Genomic DNA, 25,647 nt, shown 5'->3' on the forward strand with positions numbered 1-25,647 from the left:
TCAAGAACTTCCTCAGTTTTATTAAGTTAGGAACCAATAAAAGCAGCACCCATGCTCAGGCAGCACCGGGGCCAGGTCCTCTGTGCTGTGCAGACCCACAGGTCCCAATGGTGTAGTCCACCGGCCAAGAGCCTGCAAGTTTCCAGCAGGACTGGCCCTGAGGTGGACTGGAAAGCCAGCGGGGCCTCGGATGAAGGCTAGTGAGTAACTAAGTCACCCGCACCGGCAGGAGTAGGCTGAGCTGTGGGGACCGTGGCTCCACTTTGGATGAGAACCATCCTGATGCGGCCATGGGAAGCCACCGACTAGGGAGCACTCCCCATCCTGTGCTGGGGACCAAGAGCACTAGACAAACAAGGGGTGAGCCCGGAGTCCACACCGGCATGAGAAGAAAGTGGCTCTGAAAACCTAATGCAGGGGATGCTGGGGAGGAATCCTTGAGAAACACATTTGGGAAGTTTCTTCGGATCCTTCTTTCTGAGCTCAAGGAAAAACCAGCTAGGAGTCAGGCTGCCAGCTAGTGCCAAGGAGGGCAGCAGGCGTGATGGGAGCCGTGAGCCTAGGTCCACAGTGACAGAAATACAACCTCCGTGCGAACTGCTGTGACCGTGGGGTCCCTCTGCCATTCCACTCATGTCTGCCCTCTTATGGAGCAGGCAGGACATAGGACTAGCGCAGGTGGGTCTCCGGAAAAGCTCAGCACTGTTGGCAACTATCTCCTGCTGCTCTGTGCCTCTGAGGAGGGCGAGCATCAGGCTCCTACCAGCTCTCGGGAGCCTAGAGTCCTGCTGGGGGACCCTTAGCAGTGTCTAACTGGTCACAGTCATCTGTCCTACATCCATGGAAGCTTCTCAGAAGTCATCTCTTAGAAAGATCAGCCAATGCTTGGCAGAGGGCACACAGGTGATCTCCCCTTGACCTAAGGGGTCTGGAACCATCTGTTGATGAAGTCTGTGGGCACCACCTGAGGCTGGGTGGCCCTGGGGGTTCTGTCCCTTATGTCTTCATTTGGACCATGCTCGCTAATGTCTGAGACACCAGCCTCCCCTCCTCCACAGGCAGCCCTACAATCAAAGGCTGTGCTGCTGGCACCGAGGGACCCCTGCTTTTCCCCGTTGCCAGGCCTGGGTGGCAAGTGACCTCAAGGCTTCGCGTGAATGGCATACTCCCCCGGCCCAGGGCTGCTGGTGACAGCCCTGCCCCTGGACTTTTCTCTCCACACAAGCCGCCGGCTGCAGCTTTGGAAACCCAAGCACAGGTGACGCTGGAGAACTTCATTTCTCTGCCTAGAGTTAAGAACAGCTTGAGCTGCTGCCGCCCGGAGTTGGAGCTGTCGGCTTCTGGCCCAGGCAGGAAGAATCACATAGTCTGTGGGATAAAGCAGAGGGAGAAGATGAAAGCCCACAGTGCTCTCCTAGCCTAGACAGACTCAACAGCCCCCAGGTCTGGGACTCAGGCTGTGACATAGCTACCCGTGCAGCCCTCCATGGTTCAGGAACAAGAGCTACCATTTGTCACCCAGCAGATTGTGCTCCCTGTCTGTGGCTCTAAGGAGCCTCTTATACAGGAGACCCAGGCGCAAATGCAGCTAAAGTCGCTGGGCTTCATCTGCCCTTGAGAAACTGCTGATTCAGCTGGGCAGTGGTGGCGCATGCCTTAAATCCCAGCACTTGGGAGGCAGAGGCAGGCAGATTTCTGAGTTCAAGGCCAACCTGTTCTACAGACTGAGTTCCAGGACAACCAGGATGACACAGAGAAACCCTATCTTGAAAAACCAAATGAGAAAGAGAGAGAGAGAGAGAGAGAGAGAGAGAAACTGCAGATTTACACAATCACATGATGGTTGCACCAGGAAATGCTGAAGATAGGAGACTTCTAACATTGAGATAGGAGCCAGAGCCTTTATTTTTCCTTAGGTGTTGGTATGGGAAGAACTGATGAGGAGACAGGCATTGGCTGGAAGGGGAGATCAAAAGGAACATAATGGCCCTGTGAGGAAATGTGATGCTTTAAGAATGTAAACAAGCAAGGACCAGTGAGACAGACAGGCTCAGGACACAGGCAGTCTGGGAGGAAGACAGGTGTGATGACAGGCAGGTGACAGGCTGTGGACAACAAGAGGCATGCTCTTTTGATTGGACAAAAATCTGCCACAGCCTCTAGGTGCCAGGCCATGGAACATGGTATTGGGATGCAGTGGGGAATGAGGAGGGACTGTCCTTTCGGCCATGAACTCACATCCCCTGCTTCATCCCCAGTCACTTGAAGCATCAGTGGTTGCCTTGGAAATGATGGTAGATTTCTACCTGCCCAGAGGATTCAGAAACCAGCCCCCCCTTTACTGAGGCCTTCAGGAAGCAAGAAGGAAGCACCGGTGGTCACTAGCACAGCTGAACCCCAGGGGCCCCCCAGGAAAATCCCAGTCTAGTCAGTCCTAGGTTGCCCCTAAGGAGGCTGTGACTTAGCATTTGAGTCCAGAAAGTGTTGGTGGCGAGGAGGCTAACATCTCCTGAGCTGATCAAGTTCAGACAGCCTGCAGGGCTGTCAGGGAGAGACAGGAGTGCAGGGCTAGTGCACCTCCACTACAAGATGGCTCTAAGGCAGAAAGGAATGCCTGTGACGGAAAAATAAAAGCTTCCCCCATCTGACTGGCTAGAGGCGCTCATTGGCTCACAGTCTCCGTCCTGAGCTATGTTCTCGTGCAGGCACTGCAGGAAGCAAAACCTTTGTAACCTGTCCGCTGACATGCTGTTGTGAAACCCCCAATACAAGGAACTTCTTTAGTTATGTTTACAAAAAACATGAAGCAAAAACATATGCTAGTGCTGAGGCTCTGTGGAATTTTTTCGTCTCTGAGCCATGCCCCCAGCACTGCTATAGTTCCTAGAGGCAGGCTGGTACCAATCCACAGGGATCCTGAATGTCCTAGACACTGGCAGGGTGAGGAGGCTGCTGCCTCTCCAGCAGGGTCCTGAGGCCCCTAACAATCCTAAAATACTCTGAACTCCCAGTGGCACAGACTGCTGGCCCACTTGATCCTACCTCAATGTTACTACAAAGAAATAACCAGAGCAAGGACTGGGGGGTTCCCACCAGCTTTGCAGGACAGGCCTAGCTGGCAGAGGAGTGCCACAGAGGACCATGTGCACGCCAGGGCCCACCCCAGCATTCTATGTGCTTACACATGCAATGGTTGGTGGAAGCCGTGCCGTTCCTGTGAGACCTGGTTCCTGTGATGGCTCCAGGTAAGTGACTGTCCTCTGTCCTCAGGTCTTAGTCTCTGCCCCTAATTCTGTCAGTTTCCTCTCTGTAACCTGGTTTTCTCATCTGTGAAACACAATCCTTCGGCTGAACAGTCGACTCAAGCTCCGTGTTTTGTCTGCACTCCTGAGCATGGCGGGCCATGGCAAAACCCCATCCTGCACGTGATTTGATAGAGCCTGTACCTATGCAGTATTCTCAGGTATCACTCAGGCACAAGTGGCCACTGCATGCAGGATACCGCCAAGACACTCTCCTGCCAACCAGGTCTATCCACAACTGGAGGAGGCCCTTCGTCCTGCTCTGGGTGTTTCTTCATAGTCATATTAAGACAGAATACAGTGAGCCAGCTGTCCGCCAGTGAGAGGGTGGTCGGTTGGGAAGCAAGGAAGAACGTGGGAGACTGGGCCTCACTTAAGTAGCTTTGAGGAGGCCTCTGTCGTGTGTGTGTGTGTGTGTGTGTGTGTGTGTGTGTGTGTGTAGGGGAGTAATCCCATCAAGACTTGAAATGGGTGCCTAGAATGGAGAAAGCAGGAATGGGGACAAGAGGGAGTCCTCGGGCCACTGAGCAGGGGCTTCAGGGATTACTTCAGTAGTTCATGGTCCCTGGAACTACTCTAGAGCCCATAAGGATGGACACAGATCTAAAGAAACCAGACACAGGGAGCGCCCAGAGATAGGGACGGTGGCACTTCTTGCCAGGCTCTTCTTAATGGTTGCCTGGCAGAAGAGTTAGGTTACCTGGGCCTGTTGGAAGAGGACACCAGGCTGGGCAACCCCAGTTGATGAGTTAGTGCTGTGGCATTACCAGTGACAACCTTACTGTCCCATCGCAGGAATGCACACAGAGGGAGCAGGCCCCTTCTGGCCTTGGCTCTATTAAGGTTCCTGACCCTGTCCTACACTAGGCCGTCCCACCTCCTATCCCAAGCCATGATCTGTGGCTGAGTTGTGTCCACATGCCATGGAGGCTGAGGGGTGGAGAGGGCTCCCAGGAAGTGCCGGGTATGAGCCACATGTCAGGTTTTCTCCTGCTGCTCTGCTGAGGGTCTGCCTTTGAGCTGTGGGAAAAAGCTGACGAGACGAACACTTCTGGACCCGCCTTGAGGACATGTACTGGGGACTGAGTATGGCTTCCTACCTGAATTTGAGGTAGACTGGGTCTGTGTAACAACAGGCTAGTGATTAAAGTTTGTCCAGAGCCGGGCGGTGGTGGCGCATGCCTGTAATCCCAGCACTTGGGAGGCAGAGGCAGGTGGATTTCTGAGTTTGAGGCCAGCCTGGTCTACAGAGTGAGTTCCAGGATAGCCAGGGCTATATAGAGAAATCCTTGTCTTGGAAAAAAAATCCAAAAAACAACAACAAAAAAAAGCTTGTCCAGGACTCAGGACAGTAGCTGTCCTAGTCACATGGGAGTGACAACTGTAGGGACAGGCCAGGGACATAAAAAGACTTCACAGCATCTGAGAACTGTGTCTAACAGTTTCCGTTTCCTTTTCCCAGATGAGAACACTGAGACTCTGGGAGTTAAGCCTGCCCAGGATCAAGCCAACAGGATATCAGTGGCAAGAGGTCCTGAGCCTCACCTAAAGCACAGCAGCTCCAAATGACACGTGCAGGACCAGGTCAGCCTAGCCCCCTCACAGGGCAGTGACGGGGTAGAGCCTCTGCTGGACAGGGAAAGGCATCTGCCCACTTTCTGAGACAGAAGTAGGTTCAGGCTCCAGAGGCGAATGGGGTTGAGGACGGAACCCCTCAGCCCCACGAGTGACTCCACCCCACACGTGACTCCACCCCATACGTGACATTACATTCAGGTCACCAGCAACAGGAACAGACAATTAGTAGAAAGCCATTATCCCTTTGAATCCTGCTCCCTAGTAACCTAGACACTGCTACCTTACTCTGGGAGGAAAAAGCCCAAAGGTCTTGAGCATCAGGTCCTGTTCTGACCGCTCAGGGGCCAGGTACTCATGCTCAGACCTGAAGTGAGCTGGAGAGGCTCAGCAGGACCTGACTCAGCCAGAACTCAGCTCAGACCACGAGTAGGCTCAGTGCAGGAGCACAGTACAGTCTGACCCACGGGCTGAGGCTGCAGGTGCTCCCCAGCCCCTTACGCCATAGGAGCACAAGGCAGGAGGCCAGCGGGGAGGAGGAACCGAGGTCCCTCTTACAAGGCCTCCTCGCTTTCAGCAGGCCTGTACCCCCATTCTCCCTTAGCCTGCAGGAGTCCATCATCCCCCATGCTTCATCCCCAGAAAGACTTAGAACTGGGGCAGGAGACAAGGGCTAGTATTGAGCTGACTTCTCTAGAACCTGGCCATAAAACCTCAGGCTCCTACAAGTCAACCATGCCAGCCCCTCCCAAGTACGCACTAGCAGGCTGGCCTCTGTGAAGTAGGGTCATAGCAGTCCAGGGTCAAAGCAGCACCAGTGCAGACCTCACTTTACTGTCCCTGCCTGTCCCCAAGCTCTCTGCCACTATAGACCAGTCTCTTAAGTCTGACCCATGCCTCTACTCCCCAAAGAACACCTGAGGAGTCACTTGCTCCTCTTTCATCCAGATTCATGTTTGCTTATGACTTTATTCACAGACACCTGTTCTGTGGAAGGCCCCCTCTGAGGATCAGAACAGCCACCTCACTTCGTCAGAATGGCTGCTGCTTCACACAGGCCTTCATCCCTATACCTCACACAGAAGACAGACACTACCTCTCCCTCTGACGAGCCCAAAGCGGTGCCAGAAGAGGTAAGATGAACAGGCGTCTGTCCCTAAATCCCATTACCCTGATGCTCATGGGACCCTCCCTAGGAGATGGGGCAATCATTGCCAAGAGCAGAGAGAAGCCGGAGGGGTCTCCAGCCTTCTGAGGCTCACCTGGCTGGGCTCGGACGGTGCCTCTCATGCAGGCAGATGCTTCCAGGTGCTAACGAAGGCCGTGGGAATGAGAGAGTAGGGCACAGTGGTGATGCAGTTCCATGTGTCTGAAGTAGGGTCATAGCAGTCCAGGGTCTTACACCTCTGGGTCCCAAAGTAGCCTCCCACCACATACAGCTTGTTGCCGGAAGCCACGGCATGACAAGACATGCGTTTGGCTGTCATGTCCCCAATCCGCGTCCACTGGTTGGTCTCACAGTCGAAGCGATAGGCTGAAGCTGCTGTGTACTCGGTATCACCTCCCATGATGAAGATCTGGCTGCCCAGGACAGCGGCAGCCGTGTAGCGCCAGGGCTGGGGACACTCTGCCTTGATTGTCCACCGGTTCTCCGCGGGGTCGAAACACTGGACTTTGGACACCATGTCGCGGTGGATGCTGGTCCCCCCAAACACAAAGAGCTTCAGCTTGGCGCTGACCACGGCAGCGTTGCTGACACCATCTCTCATCGGGGCCACCATAGTCCACTTGTTATCCCCAGGGTCGTATTTCTCTACCTGCTTCAGGGAGACAGAAGGGGAGGCAGGGAAAATACCTGCTAGGGACGTGTGCCCTCCCACCACATAGAGACAGTTCTCCAGCTCAGCTGAACCATGGCCGAAGCGGGCAATCAGCATGGGGGCTGCCTTAGACCATTCCTCATGGACAGTGTCATACACCCAGACATCCTTAGAGACCCCGTTCTCAGAGCCCCTGCCTCCGGTCACGTAGACCTTGCATCCAATCGCAGAGGCACTGAACTCCTTCCGGGGGCTCGGCAGATCAGCCTTGGGGATGATCTCCTTGGCTTTGTGGTCCACTTGGTAGATCTTGTCACACATGAAGGTCTGGCCTCCCAAGATGAGCAGTGTGTGACCTGCCTTGCGGGGCCGGGCAAAGGGACTGGTGACCACACCATCATTCAGTAAGATCTTGGTCTTGCAGCGGAAGGCCTCATCTATGATGAGCTTGGTGCACTCATCCGCCATGAGGAGGGCCTCTCCAGATACGGCCTTCTTCAGACAGTCTGAGGGCAGCAGGGCCAGTCGCACATTGCGCAGGAGCAGAGGCAGGTGGGCCTTCCTCTGCTCTAGGTCATGCTTCACCCACTGCAGGATGGCCTCAAAGACCACGCGCTCATCTTCAGTCTCCAGCTCGTCTCTGGAGATGAGGTCCAACAGCGTGTCCCTAGAGAGACTGTTGAAGTCCTCGCTCTGCCGCACCGTCTCAAAGTGCACCAGGGACATTCGGCATGAGAATTCGTAGAGCCGTCGGCACTGGTGGGCATCAGACAGCACCATCATGCCGAGGCAGTTGGATGGGGAAAGATTCTTCTCCAGGAACTCGGCAGCTGCATCCCGGACATCGTGAAACTGCAGCATGTCACCGGCCTCCAGCAGCGACTCTGCGTTCTCCTCATTGATGACGATGCGAGAGGAGTAGGCGAAGTCCAGCAGCAGCTCCAGCACCTCGGGGTGCAGGTTGTCCTGGAAGTTGACCGTATCGTCCCGGCTCTCCCGCAGGCCGTGGCTGAACATGGCCTCAAAGTACCGGCTGGAGGCGGCCAGCACTGCACGATGGCAAGGGAAGGCCCGGTCACCAGCCCAGAGGGTGACATCAGTGAACATGCAGTGCTTGCGCAGAGTGTTGAGGTGGGCCAGCACGCAGTCGGGGTGTGACGCCTTGTGGAAGACCGAGATGTTCATGGAGCCCGTGCTGCTCCGCGACTTGCGGGTCTCGTGAACGCTGACTGACATCGTGTATGACCTGAAGGGGGAGTGACACTGATCAGTACAAAACCTCCCGCCCACAGGCCCTCTGGACTGCGAGTGACTTTTCACACTCCACTCCAGTGCCCCACCCTCTTCCTTTTCTGTGTCCAGCTCCAGGCAAGCACACCTTGCGGCTTCACTCAGTCCTGCAGGGACTAGCCTTGCTCTGCCTGGACACACATCTCTAGTTGCACCAATTTTTCCTCAACAATAAAGTACGAATAAAAGCGGTTGTATTTTACAGTGTTTCATAGTTACAGGAGGCGAACACTCCATTCACAACAGCAGCCAGCGAGCCTTCCCCTTTCCGCCTCAGTGCCTCACTGCTGCTGCCGCCCGCCACTCCAGGCCAGAATGAGGAAAGACAGGGATTCTGCTCTTAGCCCATTGCTATATTCTACTTTTGGTTTTTGTTGGTAAATTTGTTTGTTTTCAGTGGTTTGAGACAAGCTCTATGTAGCCCTGGTAGAGCAGCGTAGCCGCAGACAAATAAGCCTGCAGCCTCTGCCTCTCCAGGACTAGTACTAAAGGTGTGCGCTATCATACCCTCTAAAGTCACACCCTAAGAGTTTTTAATGATTATACTATCTTTATATTGAAATCATGTTGAGGTTTCTAGGTCGAGTGTGCTGGATGCGGGCCCCTCCGAGAACTGCAGGGAAGGACTTCAAGGCTGAGGTAGTAGGGGCAACACCCAGGCCATGATGCTGGGCTGGGACATCTTCCCAGTCTTACAGGAGTTCTCCAGAGGCAGAGGTCAGTGTGTGGCATACACAGTTTGTGAGAACCGTCATTAAACAGATCAATCTACTGGGTAGAAAATGCAAGCCCATGACTGCACCCATGCCACAGATCACTCCAGACGCCAGGCCTCCACCCCCCACACCATCCTCCCACTGTCAGTGCGACAGAGCACTCCACAGTTCCTCCCACCGCCAGCTCTTTATGTACACTTTTTTACATACACTTCTATTCGCTCATGTAGGCTGGGCCTCAGTGTGCTGGTGCTTGCCTAACCCACAAGACCCTAGCTCCCAGACCCCCATGCCGCAAAAACAAGGCACCCCCTTTCCCTGCAGATTAAGGCATGTAGCCTGCTTTCCATTTCAGAAAGGAAGGCGGGAGAGATGGCTCAGCAGTCCTTCCAGGGGACTTGAGTTTGTTTTCCAGTAGCCATGTGGTAGCTCACAACCCTCTGATGCCCTCTTGCAGACCCTATGAGCATGAACCTGAAACACACACAATGCATGTAGGAAAAGCGCGCACACAGTATGAAAGAGGGCTGGAGAAACAGCTCAGCAGGTAATAGCCGTGTGCTGCTCCCCCAGGACCGGAATGTGGGTCTCAGGGAGCCCGGCTTGGGAACCTACCCCATGCACACATACCCTTACGGAAACACACTCATCAACATTAGAGAGAGCTTCCTTGTCAGCAGAGTGGTGCCTGCAAAGAATTAGCACTGGGACGGCAGACACAGGCAGAACTGGATCTCTCTGAGGAAGGCAAGCCTGATCTACACAGAGTTCTGGAACAACCAGGGATAAAGAGAGACCCTGTACCAAAAAAGACACTGTCTCAAAATCAATTAAAATACAGTTAATCACAGCTGTTATATAGTTTCTGTATAAACATTATTTTGGATTTTTTTTTAACAGTTTGTGTTTTCCTGAGACCAGATTGGTCTTGAACTCAGAGGTCAGCTTGCGTCTGCATCCTGAGCTGTGGGGTTAAGGTTATATTCCATTATACTCTAAGGAAAATTGTATGAAAAGATTTTGTTGCTTGAAACAGGGTCTCACTCAGCATCTTCTGTGGTGGCCCCTGAGCCACAAGCACAAGCCACAAGTGGCTCTTCTGGAAATTCCCGAAGTCCTGAGAGTGAGAGAAAGATGAGCCTCTGTCTCAACTCTGAGCTCATACCTCATGCCCTGCCTGCCCCATACATCACACACAGCCCGGCATGGCTGTGGTCTAGAATGGACAGAGGAGCGGGGCTTAGTAATGCATAGATTTCCTCTTCAGGGCAGCAAACGTTCCTGCCTGAGTTTCCCACAAAGGGTAGGAAGGTAAGCTAACACTCATCCCTCAGCTCCCAGGGCAGGGCACACCCACTTCCAGGACCTGTAACACAAACAGGTGGACAGCCTAACTTCCACCTACTACTGAGGTCCAGACCAGGTGAGCTGTGGTGCCCTCTCCTGGGCACACCCATGACGTCATACCCCATATGGGTCAGTGAGGTCAAAAGTAAGGCCTTCACACTGGTTCACTGCCCAACTTGTTTGCACCCAAACTTAGGAAGGGAAGAGAGGTAAGAAATGCCTTGGAATGGGCAAAAGATCACAGGGCTTTTAGTCAGGGCTTCACTGTGTAGCCCAGGCTAGCCTTAAACATGCAATCCTCCACCTGTAGCTGTTGAGAAAACAGGCATGTGAAACCACACCCAGCTCTACCCCAAACCCTATTCAATTAGCAACTGACAATCCTTTGTACGCATACAGAGGAAGGGTGGCCACATTAGCCTCCATAATAGATAACCAAGTTCCAGGCTGACTGTAGTGGGAACTGGACACTCTCACACACGGATGGACGCCATCAAGACTGGTCCTTGGAAACAGTTCAGAACATGGACCTGCCGGGCCTTTCCCAGGGCAGCCGCTCTGCCCTCTCAGGGGCAGAAGAAGGCAGGAGGGAAAAGGTCAAGGCTTCTGAAGTCCAAGCAAGGATAAAGCAGCACCTCAAAGGCCCAGCAGGGAATGCTGTAGTGAGTGCCAGGTGACCAAGCCATGTTACCCTTATGAAATTTATAAATAAATATGTAGAGGAAGGTCAGGCATGGTGGTGCACACCTTTAATTCCAGCACTCAGGATACTGAGGCAGGGGGATCTCTGTGAGTTGGAGGCCATCCTGGTCTACAAAGTGAGTCCAAGAAAGTCAGGGCTCTGATATACAGAAGAACTCTGCCTCAAAAAAAAAAAAAAAAAAAAGACAAAAAAGAAATGAAGGGGGCCTGGAGAGATGGCTCCGTACTTAAGAGCAATGTCTTGCTTCCAGAGGTCCTGAGTTCAATTCCCAGAAACCACATGGAGGATCACAACCATCTACATATACTAGGATGGGATGCCCTCTTCTGGCATGGAGGTGTACATGAAGATAGAGCAATCAATGCAGAAAATAAATAAATCTTTGAAAAAAATTGAAAAACATAGCAGTTTCCATTGCTAACTATCCACACACGCCCTTGTCCTTTGCTCGTGTCGCCCTCCCCCCCCACCCCACCCCCACGCCCTCCTGCTAGTCCACTCTCTCCTCCCAAAATAAAGCCCTTCAGGTTCTGGCACACACACATAGGTAAAAGTAAATCTGTGGAAGGAAAGTGTTACACTGTCTTTCTCTCCACTCCCCAACCCCAGTGCACACCATTCCTGGGCATTTCACATACAAGTTTTAATCCCGAGACCCAAGTACAACCTGTTTTAGTCAGGACTAGTGAGGATACACTGTGGCAGCCAACACCCTTCAGATGGCAGTGTCTTGACAGAAACACATGCTTATGGTAAGTGTCATCATATTGACACCACTTTTGGGTCACTCCAGAGACCCAAAGAACTGTCACCATGCCACCAGTCACTGGGTCAGAGGGAAAACCCATGGCAGTGCTGATTAAGACTCTGCCCTGGAAGGACGCACATCTCATTCCTAACTCAAGGGCCAAAACCAGCCCCACAGCTTCCCTGGCCAGAGAGAGGCAGGAGTAATCCTGCCTTATGCCCCAGTGTGAGAAACTGCAGCATGAGCACCTCAGATGAGAAACTGCAGCTCAGACATAACTGCTGGTAGACGGCCTGTGTGCTAACTCATCTGACCCCAGGCCTCGGCCTCAAGTGCAACCCTATTTGCACAGGTTGGGAAACCAGGCAGAGACGTTAGCACATTTACCCAAAGGCCCACAGGGACTGGGGCAGAACCAGGTCTCTGGCTTAGGTCCCACCAACCTCTATGTGAGCCCAACACAACAAGGCCAGGGAAGACATGGCCCTGGGCTCTAGATTTGACATACTTCCCCCTGAATAAAGCTGGAGAGGAAGACCTTAGCCTGGTACGCCACTAGATTCTGGAATCAAGACTGCTCTCTACCCACAAAGCAACAAGACCCTTCTCCCTCAGGCTCTATCTACTTAAGACAAGGAACACTGAATTCTGTCCTGTACCCCGAGACATCCAAAGCAGTAATGAATTCACTTCTATCCTGAGCTGGGTGGTAATAGGGAGCTGCCTCAGATCACTGCTTTCTGTATCCAAAAATGCGGCCTTAGGGACAGGATGGGCCAGCAGCCTGGTTGTCCACTAACCCAAGAGGATGTGTGGAATTGGCCACCTTCTCTCCAATGCATTGCATAAAAGCTGTTGGTCCCACATGCCCAGCCACCTGCTCATTCAAGATGCTTAGTACCACCTCTGCCTGTCTCCAGCCCAGACCAAGACACACACTCAGGAGCTCTGCCACAAAGGACAAAGTGGCGGTAATGAGTGAGACTGAAGGTGACGGTGTCTAGAACAATCTCCCTGACCCCGGCATTTCCATGTAGGTGAGTGCTGGCCGGGTGCTACCCCAACTCAGGGGCAAAGAAATCTATTCTTAGACACACAAAACACAATGACAGCCTTTTCTTTCCTCACATAAAGCAGAGACCAATGGTCCCAGGGTATTAAAATGTAATGGGGAAAAAAAAAAAGAATGTAATGGGGGAGGGCACTGACTTCTGTTCCAGAGGACCTGTGTTCAGTTCAATGCCCACAGGGCAGCTCAGAACCATCAGAACACCACCTCCAGTGGCTCCAGTGCCTTCTTCTGGCCTCCTCAGACTCCTGGCATGCAAATGGTGCAGAGACACTCCTACAAACCACCCAAACGAATAATTCTAAGTAATAACAGGCTGTGGCTATAGCTCAGTTCGCCGAGGACTTGCATACAAATGGTCCTGGGTTTGATGTCAGCACTTCATAAACTGGGATGTGATACCAATGCAGCCACATTCTCAGAAGAGAATTTAGGGGCAGCAGGATCAGAAGTTGAAGGCCACCTTGGACTACAACTAAACTATCAAGTTTATGTCAGAAAGATGGCCCGGTGGGTTAAGATGCTGGCTGCCAAGCCTAATGACCTAAATTTGATCTCCAGAACCCACATGGTGGAAGAAGGAACCAACTCTTGTTAACTGTCTGATCTCCACATACATGTACACATACACACACATATATACACACACATAAAACACATGAATGTTAAAACTAAGTGGCACAGGCAAATTCTGGAAGAAAGTGAGGGGTTTAGGAAGAGGCAGCAAGAACAACTACTGTTAACCACAGATAAACATTTCTAATGGTTAGAATGGGGCTGGGCACATAACACAGCTAAACTACCTAACCCTGTGTAAAACACTAAGACTCAAACCACAGCCATCACCCACACTCCGTCATGCCATTTTCAACCTCCACCTCACACAAGACATTTCCTAATCCATTCTCGAGTGTTTGAAGGGTTTGTATTTTCATTTTTACACCAAACCCAAATCTCATTGCTTTGGCTGAATTGCTGCTTTCTCCTGAGATAAACCCTCGGGAGAAGAATGACCGATGTGCCCACTGTCTTGCAAGTTCCGTTTGCCAGGCCATGCTTCGGCCCTGCTTCTGCTGCTGTCCCTCGAGCAAAGAGGCTTCTTCCAGCTGAGAGCCAGCACAGACTCACGGCCGCCAGGGGCAGGCAGCAGGTGGTACTCAGCTTGCACAAGCCACCACCTGTTCCCCCCCCACCCACTGTCTTGGGCCCAGATCTGCACACCCAGCTATAGCTCCAGATGTGAGCAAGGCCAGAGGAGAGCACCATTACTCCGGAGAGCCAGAGAAAAGCGACCTGAGCGCTCAGGTTCTCCCATCTGACGAAATCATTTCCTTCCACTCACTTAGCCAGTGAGCCAGAGACAGAACACTGCACAGAACCGCAGACGCTCTATAGGGTTGTAGGACTCACAGGTACGTAGACACTCAGAGAGCGGCAGCCTCTCCTGCAAACTGGCCCCACAGATGGAATCATTAAGAACACACTGGCCTGGATATTAAATTCTATGAGTCTCCTGGAGTAAGGAATACACAGGAGAGCAGAAAAAAATAAATGAGCTTAAAATAACTGGCCATGTCCCAGGAGACAACTGCCTTCCATCTCCAGAGCCCTGGCTTCCATGAAGAAGATCATGTTGCCAATCCCAAAGTCCATACACTCTCCAAGACTCCGCTTGCATACTCATCCTCTCTTAATTAAAAATTTATATGTATTCATATCTTTGGGGTTAGGAACATATGTGCCACTATTTGACTGTGGAAACCAGAGAACAACTAACAGGCACTGGTCTTTCCTTCCACTATGTGGGTCCCAAGGATTGAACTGTGGTCTTCAGGCTTGATGGCTGGCACCGTTACCCGCCTCGCTGGCCCTCAACTCTTCTAGGAACACAAAGGAGAAGGCATCCAGCGCCATCTCTTGGGAGAACAATCAGGTGCCCTTTGCCCCGACCATCATCTCCAGTCACTGAAATCTTCCTTCAGCTCACCAACAGGAGCATCCAGGGCATTGGATGTAGTGTCTCCAGAGAGCCAGGAGAGCTCAGAGCTCACGAGGGGTCTGATAGCTACCTCTGCATGGGTCTCTGCAGTAAAGTAGTGCTACACACATGTACACGCACACACACAGACACACACACACACACACACATGACAGAGGGGTTGGGGAGAGAGAGGGAAAGGGAGAGAGACTGACTCACATAGACAGAGTTGCTTCCCCTAAATCAATTGAAACTTCGTCCACAACACGGGCTGCATTTGACTTGTCGTAGCTTCAGTCTGCTAAGATATGTGGTGCTGATTACAGGGCATGAAGAAATGCCAGACTCACCCAGACACAGCCTTTTGAAATAACCGCGGCCACGCTTCCCTGACCAGTGGCGGTTTCTTTACCAGCCACTGAGGTGTGGAGTCTGAGCCTTATCAATGAACTCTGTACTCTGCCACATTCCCAGCCTGCACCTTGAATGGATCTCTGCCCAGCAGGGTTTGTCACCTGGTGCACGGGTCACGTGGGAACACCAGCTCCCTGCGTTGTGCGCTCAGAAGCAAGCAAGGCAGGTGCAATGCCTCAGCTGACTGTGAGAAGTGTTCTGATCTGGGGCCCTCAAGGGAGCTTCACTCTGACAGTAGTTTGCAAAACTCCTCCACATTAACCACGCTTCCTCTGGGACCTACAGAAACTCCAGAAGGGAAGTGTTGGGGAAGATAAACGGTCATGCACACATCCAAGATGGGGCTGGAGTCAGTATTCAAGATCAGCTGAGCCTGGGGCCTCCCGCAGCCCAAGCACCATGAGCTGTGAGCCCTGTGGCCACACTCAGTCTTCCTCCCCACCCCCAGCCTGCCTCACAACCACAGCTTCTTGGATGTTCAGCACACCTTACACATAGTAGAGACTGAGAAAACCAACTCACCAAGCCCAGACACTCACCATACACTGCACCCACAGCAAGAGGGGCATCTGTCTGTCTCTTACAGGAACACACCTTTGTTCTGCTGGAGCTGTCACAGGGACCTTCTCCTGATGGCCACCATGGTCTACCTCGGACCACTGCCTACTGTGCTTAACTCCAGGTGCAGCTCCAAGGGCAGAATCCTGTGTCCTCTTTGTATGCGCTGGACACTCAGTAGTTCCCTGTCATTGCCGTCCACTGGAGTAAGCATGACATGTCCTGGGGCCTCTTACATACCACAGCGGGCTCCACTGTTGGCCATGTTTCTGAGGTATAACTGGTATGCTTCACACCTTCATTTTTAAAAATACATCACTTTTATTGTTTGTCCCTGAATGTGTCTATGGACTACCTGCTTGCCTGGTGCCCTGAAGGCTACATGTGGGCACCAGCTTCCCTGGAACTGGTGTTTACGGATGGTTGTGGGCAGCCATGTGGGTGCTGAGAACCCAGTCCAGGTCATCTGCAGGGCAGCACATGCCCTTAACCACTGAGCCATCTCTGTTCATTCATCTAAGCCAGGTGGCTCACACATACAATCCCAATACTTGAAAGGCAGAGAATCAGTCACTTAGTTCTGGTCTAGCCTGGGCCATATATTAAGTTTGAGGACAAGGGAGAACCACCTCCCATACTACTCTGCATGGTGGTCCATAAAGCACTCAAGTCCAGCCGGGATGACAACCTCACGCATCCTGACAGAAGAGCTGTGTGAGGAGTGTGCCTAGCTGCAAAGCCCAGGCTGCCCAAGATGCCTGGTTTTCTCCTCTGGAAAACAGTAGTTAAAGACACGCCCCATCTTTGAGCTTCTATCCTGTAATTAAACAGGAACATGTCAAGAGCCAGACAGCGGGGCACAGTGATGGTTCAGTGCCCTGCCATCACTGCTGTCAGCCTCAGCCATTCACCGGCAGCACTAGCCCTGGGCAGGCAGAATTCTAAGACAGAGCCCCTGGTCCCCATTGGTGGTCTTATTCTGTGGAGAGGTTGCCCTACGTGACAAGGAGGTTATAGGTCCATTGGCTGATTGTCCTGGAATGAGGAGATGACTCAACTGATAAAGTGTTCAGTGCAAGCATGGGGGCCTGAGCTACATCCCAAGTCCCACGTTAAGAAGTCAGGTGTGGGAGGGCGCATTCTCAGCACTAGTGAGGAAGAGACAGGTAGAACTTGGGGCTCAATGGCCGCTTAGCCTAACTTATTTGTTAAATCCCTGACCACTGTAAGACCATATTTCAAAAAACACCAAGGCAGACGGTGCCTGTTTGACACCCAAAGTCAACCTCTCACCTCACAGGAACCCACACGCCTCATGTCCACACATCTGCCCTGAGGAAAGAAACCGGGTGGACGTGACCTCAAAGAGCCTAGCAATGAGTTTCCTAGGCTGAGAAGACAGAAGGCTCCATCAGTAAAGTGCTCACTGAGCAAGCTTAAGGCCTTGAGTTTGATCCTACGAATCTTATAAATTAGGCCTGGTGAGAGACCAGAGTGGCAGTGGTGGTCTCCTCCTGTAATTCCACAGCCCGGGGAGCTGGGGCAGGAAGATTGCTAGTTTGAAGCCAGCCTGGGCCGCCACACCCAGTAAAACTTACCCACCACTTACTTTTGGAATTTTCCATTTGGTATTTTCAAACCTGTTGACCTAGGATAAGTGAGGCTACAGAAAGGGAAGCTGAAGCTGGGGTTGGGGGGGGGGGGGCTGCCCTGTAAGCCCTAGGGGTCTCGAGACTGAACCCACATCTAGTAAAAGCAGATCAAGTATTTGTCCAAAGAGTAAGGGACAACCCGCTGGCTGTAACAGTCCTTACTCATCTCTGTGCCTCGCACTTAGCAGAGTAGGGAGTAGCATTAAGTGGGGTCTCAGTAATTTTAATAAAGCGCCAACTCCTGTCCCCTAGGCTCCCTCCATAGCTGCACGACCACCCACATTGGCTTCACGTGCAATTTCTAGAGGAATAAAGCAAAGGCCTCTTTTATGCTTCAAAGAAAACTGCCGGGCTGGCGTGCAGCTCAGTTGGTAGTATTTGTTTAACATGCACAAAACTCTGGGTTTGATGCCCCGAGCTGCATACGCAGGAAGTGGGGTCACACACCTGCAATCCCATGATTTAGGGGATAAGGGCAGGATGATGGGATATTTAAGGGCATCCTTGACCACAAAGCAGGATAGTATGAGACCAGCCTGGGCTGCAGAAGACCCAGTCTAACAGGAGGAAGAGAAACTGTAGACACAAGAAGTCACTGAGCAAGCCCCCTGTATGTCTGTGAACAAATGTGCCCTGCTTTAGACATCAAGTGACTGGGGTGCGGTGTCTCCTGCCTCGGTCTCACTGCCAGACAAACCCTGACATTTTGCTTGTAATTATATCTTTCAAAATAAAGTCCTAGTTGGGCTGATAAAAATAGCAACTACAACTTCCTGCAACACAGATAAGATACCCCGGTTGGGTGCTTCTTTCTGCCTGAGAGGAAGCCTGACGACCCACCCAGCCTACTCCTTGTGGCCAAGCCTGTCCACAAAGCCTGGGATGACAGCAGGCTGGGGCCACTCAACAGCTGCTGGGAGAGTGCCACAATCCCGTGCCCCTTTCTGAACACCCAGACTGCTGAGGGGGTTCAGCAGAATCATCCTTCAGTCCCCTCCCCTTGGGAATTGTAACAAAGACACTTCAGGACGCCCCCCACTAGAGCACGCTGGGGGCCCCACTGTCCCCTCTGTTGGCACCTGCCCATCCTCTCTGTCTAATGTCTGTTCCTATAGGTCAGGTTGGTGGACCTAATGGGTACCCACTCTGGGGCAGTTATAAGGTTCTAGGGCAGCAGTCACAGCCTGACTGGATGCTTTGGGTGCTGCTTCTGAAAGAAGGGAACACAGACACCAGGGAAGGACTGGAGAGCCTGGCCAAATGTCCCGGCACTGGCTGAGTCCCAGCAAGGAAGCACTCCATCAGGTCACCCAAGCTGTTCATACAGCCCTGCCATCCCGACTCCTCAGTCACAAGGTCTGTCAGGGGACCATGTGCAGAGCCTGGCTTTCAGCAGTCTCAGATCTACCTCTCCTCCTCAAGTCTCCAATTTCCACGTTCTCTGTCTCCCAGTCAAGTAAAAGCACCCATTTGGCACATCTTTTTGGCTTCTTTGCCACAGGAAAACAAAGAACCTCCTGGTACCATGTAACACACATGATAAGCCACCTGCACTTCACCTAGGCAAAGCCACCTGACTGTCACAAAGATACTGCTTAAAAGTGTTCCCACTCAGACACACCTCCCAACTGGTCCAGAGCTGAGCTGCAAAAAGACCTTTCAGGAATGCTTTCTTTCCCAAACAGAGCTCCAGGCAGCAGGCAGGGGGCAGGGCCAGGCAGGGGGCAGGGCCAGGCAGGGATTAAAGGGCCTCATTTCACAGATGAACACACACAGCCCAGAGCTTCATTCAACCCCAGCTGAGAACAGGAGACCAATAGCAGGCAGAACCCTGATCTTCTGGAAAAGCCAGGTCAAAAGAAAAAGCCTGAATACACTAGCTAGGGGACTATATGGGGTTGTTTTTTTTTTTTTTTTAAAGGAATGAGATTGGCATTTCCAGCTAGGCTTTAAAATGTGCATAATATCCAGCATGGAAGAAAAATGTAGAGAAAGGCACTTGGTGGAAAAATTAGTAATTGTGAAAGGCATATGGCTTCAATAAGAGTTAAACCTGTCATCCATGCTTGTAAAGATGCATGATCACAGGTTTCCAGGACTTCATTGAACGTATGGGGGAAATGACCACCCCAAAGTTTCTCATTAGAAGGTGATACGAATGCTGGTGGCGAGAATGTGGTTGGACTGATACGTAGCCCTCTATACAGTGATAGAAGCTGCAGAGTACTGCAGAAGGTCAAAGTATAGAGGCAGCAAACTCCACACACACTCTCTCTCTACCTGTGGAACACACTGAGGAGGCAGACTTTTGTACCACATTGTTTTTCTATATTGTTTATGCATACAAGCGGTCTGTCAATATATTCAAATTTTAAAATATACAGATAATTTAAAAGCGCAACATTTTCCTTGGTCTCTTCAGAAGCCTGGCCCTAAGCCTTGTGCCCACACATCCCAGCCTTTAAACTTTACACTGACCACCTAGCAAACAGCTCTCTGGTTCAAAGGTCGCCCGAGAGGCCTCCCCCAACCACTTTGTCTCCACAGATGCTCCTCGTCCTGTTCCCCTTCCTCAACCCTCCCAGGCTGCTTTCCCTGCAGCCCTTTTTGAGGTAGCTGCACTTATTGGCGCTGCCTTCTGTCAGCCTCCTGACATGAATGGGAGCTTCTGGAGAATGGGAACCACCCCGTTCGTTCTCTGCTGAATTCCAGAACCTGGCAGAAAACAGATGATAGATACAAGCTCACTGGATGCATCTGGAAAATGAGACTAGCAATGTCCACTTGTTCTCCTCTCCTGCGTGGAGAGGAGAACTAATTTTTCCCCTTCCTCAACCCTCCCAGGCTGCTTTCCCTGCAGCCCTTTTTGAGGTAGCTGCACTTATTGGCGCTGCCTTCTGTCAGCCTCCTGACATGAATGGGAGCTTCTGGAGAATGGGAACCACCCCGTTCGTTCTCTGCTGAATTCCAGAACCTGGCAGAAAACAGATGATAGATACAAGCTCACTGGATGCATCTGGAAAATGAGACTAGCAATGTCCACTTGTTCTCCTCTCCTGCGTGGCGACGGCACTCTTTCAACATTCTAATCTGTACCCTCGCTGAGCTCTGACCACTGACTACCAACCCTGTACCCTGCAAGCTAACTGTAAACTCCAACCCTCCTCCACAGTGTCACCTACAAGACAAGCCATTCAGAACAGAACACCACACCTTTCTCCTTCAGATTTCCAAAACAGAGGCATGAATAGATAAAAGGGCTTACTACCCAGTCTCTCGGGCCCCAGAAGGAGCTTACTCTCTGGACTCTGGGTGCTGCTACCTTGACTGTCTAGAAAAGAGCTCCTTCCCTCCTGACCCTCATCCCTACCCAAACAAAAAAGGCCTGGCTGTGGACATCTGGCAAGCAGTTCATCTTGAGGTTTGAACAAGAAAAGAATCTCTTTATCTTAATTAGGACATTAATTCCACTTGGCCTAGATTGATCTTTGTTCTGACCCTTCTGGGGAGCCCAACAAAAAACAGGGAGAAAGAGCTAGACATTGTTCCCCACCACTACCCCACCCCCCGATCCCTGCAGTCTACTCCTCCCCACAAAGCTGACAAGGCAAGTAACCACCTGGCAGGGGCGGGTGGAGTGACAGGCAGAGAGATGGGTCCTCCTCAGGCTCAGGCGGGCTGCAGCAGCCACAGCTCTCCCACGGCCCTGCTCTGCAGGAGGAGCCATCCAACTGGTCTTGCAGGCATATCCTTGCCAGCGCCTGGCACTCGGCCTCCCCTGCCCCCCTGGGCTCCCTATAATCCCTTCTGCTTCTCTGAGCTCTTTGTCCATCTCTCCCCTTGGCTCTGTGCCCAGGAGACATCCCATAAACTAGGGAGCAGGGGATCACTCAGATCCTCCCATACTTGATGTCCAGTTCTCTGCCCAGGACCACAAGCCAAGGGGAACCTTGGGAATGAGTCATCTACATGCCACCTTCCTTTGAGCCCATGCCTACTCCCCCTGGGCCCAGACTGGTGCTTCCCTGACCCAGTTTCATAGGCATAGTGCAGCCCCAGCGGAGGAGCAATTATGGGACTAGGGGAGGCTGGAGGGGAGGAGGGAGAGCCCTGTCCCTTTGGAGATCTCAGTCTCCACTCAGAGACAAGAAAGCTGAAAGCTTGTGCTAGCAGACCTTATTCTGCAAGGTGGAAAAAGGAGCATCCAGTCCAGTCAGGAAGAACCTGACACCAGCACCCGCCCAGATCTCCATTTCTACATTGTCTCTGACACTGCCTATCACAGGGTGACTCTCACAATCTTCCTGCACAAGGCTCACTCGAAAGCCTCACAAACGCTTAACATTAGAGCTTGCAAGAACCTGGGTCATGACAATGAAATAGTTAACAGGAGCACTCTGGAAAGCGTCTACCGGCTTTCTAGAACAGTCACCTGAACCCACAGTGGCAAGAGGACCCACAGACAGTCACACGGGCAGAACTCAGTGTCACGGTGGCAAGAGGACCCACAGACAGTCACACGGGCAGAACTCAGTGTCACGGTGGCAAGAGGACCCACAGACAGTCACACGGGCAGAACTCAGTGTCACGGTGACAAGAGGACCCACAGACAGTCACACGGGCAAAACTCAGTGTCACGGTGACAAGAGGACCCACAGACAGTCACACAGGCAGAACTCAGTGTCCTTCCTGCAACAGCATCCAGGTCCGAGTGTTCCCATCAAGGCTGCAGGTAGAGGTGGCCTCTGGCCTTGGTTGAGTGAAACAGAGCGATCCCACAGAGTCTATACAGACCGTGGGGGCAGATCGGTGTGCATGGAGAATGAATGACTGGGGAGTTTATGAATTCCTGGGAAGTACAGTGCAGTTTCTCAATTAACTTATTCAACACAGGCTCTCACAGTGTAGCCCCAGCTGACCTCTGCCTAGGATTCTAAAGATGTACACCACCATACCTAGCTCTATACTGGATCTCTAAAACCACAAAACTAACACTGTTTGTTTGTTTGTTTGTTTGTTTGTTTGTTTGTTTAAAGAGACAGGATCTCACTTGCGCCCCAACTGTTCTATAACTTGCTGTGTACACCAAGCTGTCCTGGAACTCAGAGATCTGCCTGCCCCAGCAGCACTTTGAGCTCTGGGTTAAAGGTACATGCACCCTGGCACCTTTGTGAGACACTGCTGTGTGCTCCCCAAGCTGACCTTGAACTCCCGCCCCTCCTCCCTCTACTTCCCAGTGCTGGAGCACAAGTGTGCGCCACTAGGCCTGGTTTGATCCAGGCCTTTATGCACTACAGGCGAGCACTCAGCAATGAGCACCTCTCAGGACAGGGAACTGTTACTTTGAAGAACGGGACACAGTTGCTTACCTTTTATCCTTCATGGGATGATAAGACAGGGCTGGAGAAAGGTTTAAGAGCAAGAAAGAGGTAACACCTCCAGTCTGTGTCAGGAGGACAGAGCAAAGAGGACAGGGAACTGGCATGAGCAGCCCACTCGATGCCAGACACCATTCTAGGATGTGCTGGACAGTGCTGGGTACCACCTCATCCTCCCGAAGGCCTCACAGTGACACAGGCAGCATTCGAACCCAGGCCAACAGAGCCCGAGCTCCTTCCACTCACCCTGTGCTGAAGGGACTGAAGGGAGAGCCCTGCCAACCTCAGAGTCCCTTTCTGTCCCCTCAGTGTCTGCTCCCATGTCCTAACAAGCCCCAGAGGCACCTGGCAAGGCAGGCAGGCATGAGCTTCAGATGCCTTCAGAACGGGTCCCAGCAGAGGGTTCTCAGGGCACAGCTGCTGCTAAGGAGGAAAAGCCCGCAGTGGCAGCCAGACAGCAGCAAGTCCTGCTGGGATGTGGGTTCTGTAAGCTGAGGATGCTTAAGTTCTGCCTCTGCCTGGCCATCCTCACAAGGCTCCCAAGTGTTTCCGGGCCTCGAAAAGGATTCACTGGCAGATCAGCAAGGTAACTCAATTATGAAATTTACCACATTAGATGACTTACTACATTAGCATTTCAATCGGCCAATTCATTTGTGGCCCACCACTGTTGGCTTATGCCAACTCTATATGGGTGTGTGTGTGTGTGTGTGTGTGTGTGTGTGTGTGTTTGTGTGTGTGTGTGTGTGTCCCCTGCCCAGGGCACACTGACACTGTCAGCTAATAAAGGACTCAGGATTCACACAGTGAACTGGCCAGCAGGAGCCCCTCAGAAGCTGCATGGGAAGCCAGGTCCTCAAATGAACCTGGACAGCTGCCCGCAGTGTCACACTGGTCAGGTCCCACCCTAGAGCTGGAAGAGTGTGGATGGATGGCTAGAAGAAATGGCTGCAACCAGGGCTCAGAATGAAGGTTTGCTAGTTCCCCTTCCGCCACCACCCCCTCCCCCGACGGGCTAGCTTTCCTTTTCTCTCTCCAGGAAGCCTTCACCCTTCTCTCCAGCTCCCTGTTACCTGCTCACTGGGGCTGTGCCACCTGATGCCCCCAATCCGTGAGTCAGCTCCTCCTTCTCTCTATAGGCAGGGTCTCAATAAGGTCTGCTCCAAGGATCAAGCTGACTAGAACCGTCTCTGAAGAGCATGCTTCTGCTCCAGGCCGCCCTCCTCCCTCTACATGACAGGAAGGATGCAATCATTGCACACCACACACGGTGACATTCCTTTTTGCTTGCTACTTTTCTTTCCACACACTGGTGCCACAGGCTTAAGATGCCCTCAGCAGGAACCGAGACACTGTGGAACTGGAACCTGCACACAGATCTTGTGCTTCATGATGCCAGGAAGCCAGCTGCAGCTTGATCCCATGACAAAGGTTCTGTCTGACCATCCTCCACAATTCCTTTAAACAATCACCCAGAACTCACTTGCTGATAAATGAATCAACTGAAATATCAAAAATTACAGGGCCTGGGACAAAAGTGTCTTTGTTGGTCTCCACAGGCAAAGCCTGTGATCTCAAGAACCCTGTCTTAGAGGGACCAAATCTACTCAAAGAAAAGAGCACCGTGTGGGTCCTCCTTCCTCTGTCGCCAGACACAAGCCTTCAGCAACACCCATAAAAAGTCCTCCTAGCATAACTGTATCGCTTATGAAAGTGGCTCAGCAAACTAGAGGGTCAGGTGCCAAGTGCCCCTCCCTCCCTATCCTACTCCAGGATAGGGTGAATAGCCCAGACAACTGGCATGCTTTGTTGGCAAGGTGGGAGAACTAGCGCCCAGTGAGCCTTGGCCAAAGCAACTTGGCCTCTGGTCTCCCCAAAGTACAGATGAACTACAAAGCCCCGATCGTCTGCCCCTCCCCCCCAACTTCCTGTGCTCTGGTCTCTAGAAATTCTCCGGGATTGGTATAGTGGCACTTGCTTATTAACCCTGCTCTCAGGAGACTGGGGCCAGAGATTTCATGCTCAAGGCCGGCTTGACTACATAGCAAGACTAAAAACGGAAAAGGGGGGGGGGGGGGAATCTTTTTAATGACTGTGAGAATCCACTGAGGTCCATAAGGCACTTGCACCCATGTGTCTGGTGCCCCAGTAGGCACAGTTCCCGAATAGGAAAAAGCTTCTAATACAGCTATGAAGGAGACAAGTCAAGTGGGGATTTACAGACTACAGCGGAATTCTCACGCCAGGGCAACGCTTGGGAGGAGGGTAGGAGGTGGCCGGGGGAGGGGGAGGGGGGGAGGGATGGACGACTTGCTACAACCCAGCCAGATCCGCCACCTCCTGGGTAGGTAGGGGCCACCACCTGGGTAGGTAGGGACGTATGGCTCCGGGAGTGTCACCACTCTCCCTAGACACCTTGACAGACAACTCCCCAGACAGGAAGGACCCTATGCTGCTGGCCACTCGGCCAGGCCGTGCTGTCTACTCTTCCCTGGTTTAATCCCTAGACACAAGCAGGGAGCGGGGACCTTGGCTAGGTGTGCGAGCAAAGCTCCTCGGTTCCCATCCTCGAAGACAAGCAGCTTCCTCTTTCTAGGATCAATAGTAATTTTTTTTTTTTTTTTTTGAAAAGAGAATCAGCGGACTCAATGAATCAAACACTCCCTGGGGAGGGTAGCCGCTCCTCCGAGTAACATCCGTTTGGAAAACAATTCATTCCCTTGGCGGGAGCTCTGAACATAACAGTACGGAGTCCCCAAGCTCGACCGAGGGGCGCTCCCGGGTCAGCACCCACTTCCCCGACCCAGAGAACCGGGCCTGCGGTCCTACGCCCTGCCTAGCGATCCTCGAACAGGGTCGCTCGCTGTCCCGGTGACAAGTCCCGACGACGGCGCCCCCTGTCGACTCGGTCCCGACCTGGTCCTCACCGTGCGGCCCCACAAGCTCCGTAGTCCCCGCCGCTACCGCTACCGCTGCGCTGCCTCTGCCGCTGCCGCCGCCCCCGGCCGGCTCACTAGTCCGGGCCTCGATCCCGTAGCCGAACCGCACAGGCACCACCAACAAACTAGTTTCTCCGGCCTTCCCGCCCCGCCTCGCG

At 52.4% G+C, this 25,647-nt stretch overlaps 1 protein-coding gene across 2 annotated transcripts; it reads right to left on the minus strand.

Moving 5' to 3' along the window:
* Klhl25 (kelch like family member 25) lies at positions 1-25,647 on the minus strand. Of its 2 annotated transcripts, none has more exons than XM_052160476.1 (3): positions 25,478-25,647; positions 6,140-7,943; positions 1-1,368 (listed from the first exon to the last, which is right to left on the minus strand). In XM_052160476.1, the coding sequence occupies exon 2, from the start codon at positions 7,931-7,933 to the stop codon at positions 6,164-6,166; it is 1,770 nt and encodes a 589-aa protein (XP_052016436.1). In that variant the 5' UTR covers positions 7,934-7,943; positions 25,478-25,647; the 3' UTR covers positions 1-1,368; positions 6,140-6,163. The 2 variants fall into 2 exon arrangements, with proteins under 2 accessions (XP_052016436.1, XP_052016446.1); XM_052160486.1 differs by having other exon boundaries at positions 25,467-25,647.

Source organism: Apodemus sylvaticus, chromosome 1 (genome assembly GCF_947179515.1).
Source record: "Apodemus sylvaticus chromosome 1, mApoSyl1.1, whole genome shotgun sequence".
Classification (NCBI taxonomy): domain Eukaryota; kingdom Metazoa; phylum Chordata; class Mammalia; order Rodentia; family Muridae; genus Apodemus; species Apodemus sylvaticus.

What these genes read in the sequence shown, in the direction of transcription:
- Klhl25 (XM_052160476.1), bottom strand. Translation starts at nt 7,933, where the DNA reads ATGTCAGTCAGCGTTCACGAGACCCGCAAGTCGCGGAGCAGCACGGGC.